This window comes from Copadichromis virginalis, linkage group LG18, assembly GCF_057382275.1.
Source record: "Copadichromis virginalis isolate Kocher_CV1m ecotype Utaka linkage group LG18, C_Virginalis_male_GT1.1, whole genome shotgun sequence".
In the NCBI taxonomy this organism is placed as follows: domain Eukaryota; kingdom Metazoa; phylum Chordata; class Actinopteri; order Cichliformes; family Cichlidae; genus Copadichromis; species Copadichromis virginalis.
Genome location: NC_140635.1, coordinates 25,674,354 through 25,685,610, shown reverse-complemented (window position 1 = coordinate 25,685,610; position 11,257 = coordinate 25,674,354). Strand labels below are relative to the sequence as shown.

At 43.0% G+C, this 11,257-nt stretch overlaps 1 protein-coding gene across 2 annotated transcripts; it reads right to left on the bottom strand.

The window, feature by feature from the left end:
• Nucleotides 1-455: 455 nt before the first annotated feature.
• Nucleotides 456-4,256, bottom strand: gfi1aa (growth factor independent 1A transcription repressor a). Of its 2 annotated transcripts, XM_085440327.1 has the most exons (7): nt 4,165-4,256; nt 2,838-3,041; nt 2,506-2,706; nt 1,579-1,976; nt 1,297-1,434; nt 932-1,097; nt 456-843 (listed from the first exon to the last, which is right to left on the bottom strand). In XM_085440327.1, exons 2-7 carry the CDS (start codon nt 2,947-2,949, stop codon nt 665-667), a joined length of 1,194 nt encoding a protein of 397 aa, XP_085296453.1. In that variant the 5' UTR covers nt 2,950-3,041; nt 4,165-4,256; the 3' UTR covers nt 456-664. The 2 variants fall into 2 exon arrangements, with proteins under 2 accessions (XP_085296453.1, XP_085296452.1); XM_085440326.1 differs by lacking the exon at nt 4,165-4,256 and having other exon boundaries at nt 2,838-3,200.
• Between the last annotated feature and the right edge of the window lie 7,001 nt (nt 4,257-11,257).

Sequence of the window (11,257 nt, the reverse complement as noted above, 5' to 3'; positions counted from 1 at the left end):
GGGCCAAATAAATCACACCCAGCTTCTTCTTTTTTTTCTCTCCCCTGAGTGAAAACGCCATGTGGGCACGCTGCTTATTGCTGCTGCTAGAGGAGCTCCTCCTGCAATAAAACCAGCGCTATTTCTCCCGACTTCCTTTACGTGGAGGTTTTATGGCGCCATAATATCATTTATTATACGGGTATGCCAGCAATGCGCTTGTCTGAAAATATTTGGTTTTGACCAGGTGGCGCATGCAGCGAAACGTTTCTGCTATTTAATATCTGAGATATAACACCGAGACGTGATTGATGGGTCTGCACGGCTGAGCGCACAGCTTCTCGTTTGTTCACGGGTCAAACGAGTGGACCGGTGAACGGTGGGTTTAGCCGGTAGAGTAGATGTTTGTGGATAAAAACTACATGTGTTTAACCGGTAATTAAATGTAGAAATATGGGGGAAAAATGACAACTGCGCTCCTTAAGTTAATATTTAATCCGTTAAAAAGGCTGACTAAAACAGCACGGTAAGCTTATAAAAGCTTGTGAAATTATTTAGTAGTTTTTTTTCATAATAATAAAAACACAACAGATAAATAAACAATCAGCGTATCTTAGGCTAAGTAGGGGGGAAATAAACCAATTACAGCAAACTTAAAGCGCCACAAGTTTCGATTAACTCCTGCTTATTTCAGTCCGTGCTGCGTCTCTTTGTGCCTCCTCAGATCCACTTTCCTCTGGAAACCTTTCCCGCAGAGGTCACAGCCGAAGGGCTTGAAGCCCGTGTGTTTCCTGCTGTGCGTGATGAGGTTGGAGCTCTGACTGAAGGCCTTCCCGCACACCTGGCACTTGTGCGGCTTCTCACCTGCAAGCAGGGACAAAATGGGAAACTGTTAGGTCTTATTTTTCTTTTTTGCACGTCTTGATTACTTTGACTTGCTAAAGCGTCTCACCTGTGTGAATGAAAGTGTGTTTTTTCATGTCTGACTTTTGGTGGAACCTTTTCCCGCAGTACTGGCACGGATAAGGCCGCGTGTCGGAATGGATGAGCAGGTGCGTAGAGAGGGTTGAAGAGCGCTTGAAGCTTTTGCCGCAGATCTTACAGCTGAAGCTCCTCTCCTGTAAAATACAGCATTCTGTCAGTGTCGAGAAACCTGGAAGTATCAGATTTAAATGTAGAAATGCAGTTTAAGCCAAGTCAGAGAGGTTGGTAGTGGGAAAAGAAAATGTCATCTGTGGCCTTTATGTCGAGGATGTGGATCTAAAGCGGGTTTAGGGGACGTGTGCACTGGTTTATTTCCGGCTTGGAGGCCCATACCTGCGAGTGAACCGCTCTGTGCTGATCCAAGCTCACTGCGTGTCCGAAGGTTTTTCCGCATATCCCACACTCAAACGGCCGCGTGCCGCTGTGCGACCGCCGCACGTGAACTTCCAGCCCGTGAGGCGTGGAGAACACCTTTGGAAAACACATGGATGATTCCAAATCAAACCCAAAATGAAGGGAAAACAATAGAGAAAATGTTAAAGAAGCGAAAAGGAAAACTGAACAAAATAAAAAACTGAAAATGATGACTTTAAGTGAAATTAGGGAAACGCCTACCTTGCAACATTTAATGCACTTGTATGATCCACTCGACTCGAGGTTTGCGCGGATGAAATCGTTCTCAGACTTGATTTCCGCCACGCGGGCCTGTTGCTTCGCATCCAGATACAGCTCGTCTCTGTCCCGCATCCTGCAGATTTGGGCCGTTGAAGAATAACCCTGGTAACATCCGGCCGCGAGGCCCCGCTGTACATAAAGGGACTCACTGCCGCTGTCCTCTCCCCTGTAGATGCTTATAGGTGACTGGGACTCCCTGTGGCTCTGGAGGTGGTGGTGATAAGACCCCTGAACCAGATGTCTCAGCTCGGTTCCTGAGTATGCCGACCAGGAGTACGGGAAGATTGGCATGTTCGAGTGACCGTCCTCCGCTGCAGGAGTGGAGCATTTCTCAGAATCTGAAAGTTAATTTGGATATCTTTAAAAACTTCAAATAATGTCCTGCATTAAAAAAAAATGGACACCTGGAAAATGCACTGCACTTTATTGGACATGACTCCATACCGTGCGTAAAAGTCAAAGCAGAACAAAACAAAAGTTTTAAGTCGTTATTGGGTCGTGTGTCCGGTCACTAATCACAAGTGTCCTTTTGATTCTTTCACCAAATATTTTATATGTGAAATAGAAGATATGAAATATAATTATTCGTATCTTCATCACTTCATCAAAAACCTTAAAGTTTTTATGTTTAATTTATAGCCCAAATAATTTCTGCTTTAATAAACAACAACAACAATAATAATAACAACAATAATAATAATTAATCATACACAAATATAGTTGGACAAGTCGGGTTGAAAATGCGTAAAGGTTTTGACATCTCATGAACCCAACACCAAATGAAACGAAGGATTAAAAAGAAAAAGAGAAAAATTCTTTAAATTTTAGACACAAACTGATGATATTTTTGTCTTGATAAGAACAGACCTGGTGAGGACGAGGGGGACGGGGGACGCCAGAAATCACAGTCGGAGGACCGGTCACAGGCGCTGCCTCCGCAGCTCAGCGGGGAGCTGGAGGACAGAGACCTCGGGGACCTCAGCCGCGACCCAGGGGACAGTCTGTCAGCGCCGGTCCTCACGTCTTCCTGCTCCAGATTGGAATCGAACTCGGCTTGAGATTTTGTTTCTATATTGGCACAAGAGGATAATCAATGAAAGGAGTTATGAATTTGTGCACTTGAATTTTCAGAATTCCCACTAAGACGACTCCTTTTTCTTCCCCAAGTTTCGTGCGTAATTACGCACAAATGCACCCACCTGCGCACACATCAGCCATAATAGTGTCCAGTCTACTGTAGTCATCGTCGAAGTAGCGGTGCTGGTGGTAGCTGTGGGCCCTTTTGCTTTTCACCAGGAAAGATCTCGGCATGTTGTTGAAGTTTTCTTCAGTCTTAAAGCTCGGCGCTGCTCGGGTCCGAAATCCTTCACGTCTGTCCCCTCAGCGTTGCTCTGACTTTATCTCTGGACAGATTGGAACACTATTGGTTGTCAGGCGATACGGTGTTAGGATTTTTGGCAGTCTATTACGCATGCGCAGAGAAGCCGTATCGTTTACCAGGTGACGCCGGGCAGGTGACCAAAAGTGGAGCCACCTTCCCCTCAAAGAGTAGATATGCGTCTGAAGACCACATACTGCGCTTCAATTCAGTTTACTGTAACGGACGTCAGCTGAATCACAGAAGAGGAAGTCTATGTATGTTTACGTAGCTCGTGGAGTAACGTCGACTTAAACTACATACGGCCTAAATTAAAAGCATATGGTGTAATAATATTCACTGATATTTTTATGAAGTAAACATGTTTAAAGTAATTTTGAAAATTTTACGTATAATGACATCTTTTTTGTTTTTTTTTCCCATTTACAATATTCTAAAGGCATTAAAATACATTTGGAGCCGAAATTTGATTTGTGTCCTGAGAAGTTGATGTTTGTATATTCAAAGCATAAACTAACTGAAATTATCATTAAGTAAATAAATTAAAATCAGTTGATTATATATAATTTGGATAAAGTGAGACATGAGAGTTGCGGGTTTGAGGCTGGTGAATACAGGCAGAGCAGGCAGTGATGGATAATGACCTATTTGTTTGACTGGTTGTAAAGTGATCTCGTTAATGAGACGGCGCACGGCCGCTATGCGCAACAGCCTGTTGGTGGGGAGCCGAAGTATCCCTTTACAGTCGCTCTGCTTCAGCTTACCCGCACTGACTTCAGCCTTATTGTTTTACATTATTAAAACCTCCTCCAGGCTAATAGACAGACCCAATTAAGCAGTCCACTGAACAAAAGTACAAGAAGAGTCACATGCCAGTGCCAGCTGGAGAGGATAAAAATGTGTAAATACTGATGATGACAATAAAATCACAAAAACGAATTTTTCCCCCTTTAAGCAGAAATCTGTCAGGCTCAAAATGCAAATCATTGCGAAGATTTGGGTTCAAGGTCATACTAAAGCAAAGCGGTATCGATTTTATCCGTTTGTGGGAACAGACTTTGTTTGATGCAGCTGCAGCAAGTTAGAGACCTGCAAGCAAAACTCAGATAGCCGAGGCACGAAGCCGAGCGCACATGTCCCATACTCACACGGCACTGACACCGCAGGCACTAATATCCCGGCTTCGAGAGCACACACTCTCCAGATCTCTGTCCGCACTGGGTCTGACTGTCAGAGAGCCGCTTCTCATACTGTCTCAACGCATTCACGCGTGCACACACACACACAGGCGTGCGCGAGCTCCTTGTCCCTCCTGATCTCGTCCCCTCCCTCAAAAATGAATTTTAATGTCAGTCAAGCATGACGGTCAAACAAAAACACTGATTCATCTTTTGATAAAAGAGTCCCCCAGTGCCAAAATCGTTCTGCATTTGCGTCGCACAAAAAATAAATCCCGCTGCCTTTTTAGATTTCCTTCTCACGACTGTCACTCACAGCCCGCACTCCGAGCCAGATTTCTGTCCATTTCTCTGTGATATTAAAAACAAATTTACATCGGTTTCATATCTGTGATTGCCGTTATTTTTTCCTGATAAGTTACCAACGTTTACTTTCATTATTGCACTCACTGAAAAAAAGAATGAAACAAAAGACAAAGAAAAACAAAAGAAAAATACTTCAGCTATAAAATCAACAAGTCCTAGCCTCAAACTCACCATTTGTTTCTGCTTCATGGTTGCTTAATTACACCTAGCAAAGATAAAAATAAAAAAAAACCCAGCTCAATCGCACATTTAAATCGCCCTGTTTGAATATCAGCCGCTCTGATTATTCTTAAAGCTGTGAGAAGTGAGAGAGAGAGACACACACACGCAGAGGGACAGACAAGTGACATGACAACAGTCAAACTCAGGGTTACACACTGACTCAGAACAGGAAACCATGCAGAGTGAGAAGACGCTATCAGGGCTGCCACAGGCTCCTCTCGTGTGTCTCCCCCTCCCTCCCCCCAACACAGACAGGCCTTGATTCTTGCTCTTTTAACTCTTACAGCAAGTATGTGATTGAAATAGAAGCTCAATCGCAGCGATCAGAGGGGGTGGAGGAGGAGGGTCTCTTTTTTTTTTTGCTTTGCTTCATTCGCCACTCATCAGCCTTGTCTACCTGCGAGTCACAGTCCCACGGGGTTAAATAAAGACTTGTGCTGCCGAGCCATGAGGTTATTTTCTCAAGCTGAACCTCGAACCCCCTTTTTGGCTCTATAGCGAGGAAAGACAGAGGCTGTGGGGGGACTCCTCATGGTTTTAAATATACTTGAGGCTACAGCTTTTGCACCACATGCATGTGAATGTTGACAAGAAGAGGTGCAGCATGCACTGTGACTTGTCACATGTCTTGATTTTGCCTCTTGCACGTCAGGTGAAGTCAGGCCTGTATAACTCCAGTCAAACCTGGTAACTATCGATAACAACCATGGGCTCTTCAAAGATTTTAAAGAAAGCCATCAAGTCTTTTGGTCTAACTAGCTTAACTGTTTAAACGTTGGCCTTACTTGGTAGCTGAAGCTCACATTTTTCATCTGTACCCAGCCATCAGCATGAAGGGCTGACAACTGAAACCACCAAGAAGTACTAAAAACGGCAGTTCCTGAATGCCGCTTAAGGCTCCAAAAATGAATCAAGTCTATAAGTTTGCTGTGAAGATATCCTCTTTTTTAAAGGCCCTTAAGATTTTTCAAGGGAGACCTGGCCAAGAAGGGAATCTATTACAAGGTTACAAAAAATATAAACTACACTGTAAAGATGAAACGAACAGAGAAATAATAAGCAAATGAGCAACATCAGGCCAGCTTAGGCTTGGAAGCTGCAGTCTTCAGGTACAGAATTTGTGATAGAAGCTCTGAACTTTCCCTGATAGACAAAAATATTTATCTTTTGCATTTTCTAAAAGTCTTTCCCCGGCCAAGGGACAAAATAAGAAAATGTTGATCTATCATATTCAGAAAAAATCTAAAGGAGCCTTCAGCTGTCTGCTTTTGATTGTCTGAAGTGGACCATGACAATATTTGTGGTGCCGATGCCTTTTGGAGCATTTGCACTCCAAGTATGTGCCAAATAATACCGTTTGATCTCTGCTTAATGTGCTTGCAGCCTATCCAACAAGTCTGTTGTCAAGTGTTTCTGAGTGAATTTCTAGTATGTTATTTGTACGTTACTTATCACTAATTAGCAGATATCTGCAGGAGGCCTGGTTATAGCTGAGCTAGCTAGCATTAGCTAACATTCCACTCTCTTGTCCAAATATGGAGACTTCTAGCTCCAGAAAATCAAAGTGGTGATCCCCAGAATGCTAGAATCCAGGCTTGGGAGTATGAGTCCACAGATTATATATATAGAACAAAATCTTTGTAGCTAGTGAAACGAAACAAATTCAGGAGTGCCTTACACCTGCTTCCCCCCCCCTATAATGACAAGTGTGAGTTTGCAAAAACAAAACATGTAGTTCATTATGAGTCTTCTGGAAAGTGGCTCTTTGGTGCCCTCGCTCTGTGACCTCAGTGAACACTTTCATGATGAGCTGATAGTTTCAGTCGCTAATTTAAAGTTTGCAATATGACGTTGAGTTTCATAATTTTTGACTTTATTGGTGTCAAAAGGAGGATTAAACAGGGTATGCATTACCATATGACTGTCACATTTTCACAATTAGATTGGTTTGGAACATTAGGATGGTGACAGCTAATGGGATTTTGGTAACCAGGGGATGGCTAAGTCCATCTTTGGTATACAGTCTATGCTACAAACTAATGCACAGTACCAGACCGCCCCCCCCCCCCCCCCCCTTTATTTTTAATGGACTGTGGGCATATCAGACTGTTTACTTTGCCATTGATTGCGTGTTTGTTTCCTGGAGATTCATCAAAAAACTGCAGTCTCACATTAAGTCAAAATGAAACTGAATGAGGAAAAAAAAGTTTGTTCTTAGAAAAGTCATTCAGTCCTCTTTTCTTTGGTTTTGTTGTCGGACCAGAAAACAGAATCATTTCAAGCAGTGCTCTCTCCTTTTGCAGAACATAACCACATGAGGCTGATTTTACTAACTGCCCCAGTCTGCAGTGGATTCATGGCATAATAACCTGTTGTGGTTAAACTGACTTTCCTTGGTTTATGTCCTTCTTCAGTCCCATGTTTTCAGCAAGGAGCGTTCACCTCTGTACCTCCGGACTCTTGTGGCATCTCAATGAAAACCACATCACGCTATCTCATCCCCTCACAGGTTCCTTTGGCTCCATAGCTCTAACCACCATTTAACCTCCCCACCCCACCCCAACCCCCACCGGCTTTCTTTTAAACTCCTTCATTCTTTTTCCTTCAGTTAGACAATAAGATTTTAGTCCTTGTTTTGGGTTCAACTGTATGCCCCCCCACCACCCACCCCACTGGGAATTACCAGCCAAATCTCATCAAGCTCTCAGCTGGGTCCACCTGCAGCTACCAGATAGGGACAGAGTACTAAAACAATGTATGATTTACTGGATGCAGCTGAACACGAGACAGTTCTTCTTTTTCACAGGCGATCAACAAATGTGTTGCCTTTACTTGCACACTCTCAATCAAGTCTGCAGCTGTGAGCGGCGTTTGAGCTGCTCTAACTGATTCGTCTCTGTCAAAGTTTTACTTATTGGGTTAATATCCTGATATGACACTAGAGGATCACAGAGGGCACCCGGGGATCTGCAGTGGTGCCAAATCCCAAGGACACAAAAGCCTCGGAAGCCTGCAAAAACAGTGAAAAGAAACTGCTCAGCAAATCCTCTGAGTTGTGCAGTAAACACCCCACAAATCACCTCCCTCATTCATCACTTTGGATTCAGCAGCTCCCCTTGTTTTAACTGTTTCTGGTTGTAAATTTCTCTCCCCCTCCACACACCTCACCCCAACCCCGAGATACCGAGAAACTCAGTGAGGACATTGGTGTCTGGACGTGAAGAAAGCTGCTGGGTGTTTCCTGGTCATTGTATCTGTTTGCATGTCTGTGGAGGTGAGGCAACCATTCGAAAGGTCAGAGTTCAACAGGCACAGTTGAGTCTTAATGACCCTTCACTTCAGGTCACAGCTTCCAAACGGCAGGATTCAAACCAAAGAAGTAATTTTATACAGAATTTATACAGGAAGCTCATGTGTTTTAAGTCAAGGGTAAAGACTGCAAAAAGTGATGTTAGGAGGCGTTTTCTTTGCATGCTGCAAGTATTAAGTTGTTTGAACTTATGGTTTATCACACTGATGCATTTTCACAGAGAAAACACCAGTATGACTGTTTTTTTCCTTCTTTTTTCACAGGTTGTAAAACACTGGTCACAGCTGGGTAGACGAGACCAAAGGTGGCGTTTTTCACACAAAAACTTCATCTCTGCACCATCTCTGCTCTTCCTTGTGTTAAAGCTAGCAGGCTCAGTTTAGTTTCAGCAGAACTGATTTGGCTTTGCTTAGCATTTGTGCGTCCTTGCATTATTTGCCTGTTTGCTTCAGCATGCCATCCTGGGCAAAGAGCTTTCCTTGCACTGTAGAATCTCTCAGGCTCACCCAGAAAAATCTCAAAATGCACGGGCAAGAACGTCACAGGGTTAATGATGTGTGTGAACGCTGCAGATTTCACTCCACCCGTTCTTCTTCATGGGCTTTAGACGGGAAGGGAGACATTAAACTGTGTTTGTATGCAAATGAAAATACATGCAATCAGCAGTGAGAAAACGAGCAGGAAAGAGTGTGCTGTGTTTCAACAAAGTGCAGTCTTCTTATCTGTGGTGTGCCTGCGAACACATTTGTTGATGTGTGACTTTCTGCAAGTCATTTCTAGTCCACTGCAACCACAAAAGTCTTCTTTTAAATCTATGTCCTGGCTTTTGGGGATGAAAGCATGATTTACATGTAATGAATGGTTTCCTGTTGATATTACTTCAGTGCAGAAGCCCTCAAAAAATAAAAGTGAAATCCTAAACATTCCACACTTGGAAAACTAGTTCATGGAGCATCTTCTGAGAGAGGATAAACGCACTGCAAACGTAACCCTTTGTTCCGCCCACCACACCCTCAGCCCATGTGTGAACCTTTAGTAACTGCTGACCACTACTACTGCTGAGGCATGACTGGACAAGTGCTTCTCTTAATTGCGAAATCAGTTCTGCAGAAACAGAGCTTGAACGGCCATGAGCAAGCTGTCCACAAGAGTGACTGTGACTTTTCTTATCTAACACTGAGACATCTGCACCAAGAGTGACAGTGAGGGATATTATCTATTTCACTCGAGCAGAAAAGCAGAAGATCACTGCTTCCCCTTTTCAAAGTAGCTGTTCATAGAGCTAAAGAGTTAACAGGTTTTTTTCTCCCCCCTTGACACAAAAGCAGTCTGTTGACTATGTGTTTGGTACCACAGAAGACACTGCAGTCTAATACTGCGCTGATAAAAGAAAAGCCGCGTATAACTAACAACTACCCACATAAAATAAAGATTTTACCCACATTGAATCAGCGCTGGCATGTAAAATGGATTATTTTCTCTACACTTCTTTGCTTGTTCTTTTTTTCCCTGCCCAAATGTGTTTCTTGCATGTCTAAGCTGAATATAAAGGAAGATCAAGCAAACAGTCAGTTTGTGGGTGCCTTTGTGGGTGCCTTTTAACACGTCTTGTGGCACAGGTGACAAAATTCACTTACGAGCTCATTGCACTTTACTTAACTCTTAAAAAATCGAATCACAACTGCAACGTTTAGCAAGTCCACGGGCATCTGTGCACACTGAGAATTGCTACATTTTGATGGATAAACATGACGACTGTAGAGAGAGGTCAGCTGAGCAGCGCGACACCAAGAAACAAGTGCTCTGAAAAAGTCTGATCAGTCACTGCCACAGGAAGGTGAAGCATGCGACCCTATGAAGGCATTTTTCTATGTGATTGTTTGTCTTCATGAGTGTTTGTGAATATCTAATTGTTCATCATGACTCAGTGAGTTGTAGAGGTGTGAAAGCCTTAGAGCATACGCCCGTTTTGACAAACTGTGCAGTCTGTGAAAGTTATCTCTGATTGCTTTGCTGCTCACACCAGCCCTGATGTATCTTTGAGATTGAAAAAAAAAGCTTTGTTTACAGAGTACTCTTCTGCACAAATTTACAAGGTGCTCTGCCAAGATACTGAAACAATAAACCAAACACAAGAGATCAACTCCTATTGCATCAACGATGAACTGAAATTCATAGATGTGCAAGAGCAGGATTGTCTTCCTGCCCTTGTTGGAGGATGGGATGGCAGAAATTTTGTTGGGCTCCTATAATACCTGGAAGCCAATTAATGACCCTGGAGCTCATATAAAAGGCATGTTTAAGCCATTTTAAAGCAAAAATTCACTTAATGCAACTTCTCAAATGTGCATGTGTGTGCGCTTTGTAGTAAACTCAAAATCATTGGGGTTTGACAGTTTATCAGGCAAAAAAAAAAAAATGCGCAGAGGAGGGATACTGGATGCACTGGACAAAAGCTGTTGAATATGGAGCTGCCAGGCAGGTGGAGACCATAGAAAAAATACATGGATGTAATAAAGGAGACATGGAGAGGGTTGGTGTGACAGAGGAAAATGCTAGAGATAGGGTGAGATGGAGACAGACGATCTGCTGTGGCGACCCTTGACAGGGGGAGGAGCAAGAAGACGAAGAAGAAGCTTTTCTAGTTTTACTGCACCTGCAGCCATCAGGTACACGAATGACGTAAAAGCGCATCCTTTGCTCTGCTATCTCAGAGCAAAGGTCCTGGATGCAAAGGCAAACCCTTCTCTGTCTCCCCATCAATGCTGCCTTCTGCACCCAGCACACCCTCTGAAGAGGTCCTTAATGTCAAATAATAATAATAATAATAATAAAAAGCACAGTGGAGTCATAGTTTGCATTGTTGCCTCACAGCAAGAAGGTCATGATTTCGACTGCACCATCTGGGATTTCTGTGTGGTTTCTCATGTCCAAAGACATGCAGTTAGTGGGGTTAGGTTAATTGCTGACCCTGATAAGGATAACAGGAAGAGAATGGATGAATAATAATAATAATAATAATAATAATTGATGTAAAAAACAAACAAAAAAGACCGTTTTGAACATACCTTCATGGGAAATGAACTCACAACAAACCAAATAAATAAATAAGTAAAATAATTTAAGTATTTAAAACATACTCATACTGTGGCCACAAGAAGAAGG

What these genes read in the sequence shown, in the direction of transcription:
- gfi1aa (XM_085440327.1), bottom strand. Translation starts at nt 2,949, where the DNA reads ATGCCGAGATCTTTCCTGGTGAAAAGCAAAAGGGCCCACAGCTACCAC. An exon ending in AGTGCATTAAATGTTGCAAG is followed by an intron (nt 1,435 to 1,578) that starts GTAGGCGTTTCC and finishes TGTTTTCCAAAG; the next exon opens with GTGTTCTCCACGCCTCACGG. An exon ending in ACACACTTTCATTCACACAG is followed by an intron (nt 844 to 931) that starts GTGAGACGCTTT and finishes CCCTGCTTGCAG; the next exon opens with GTGAGAAGCCGCACAAGTGC.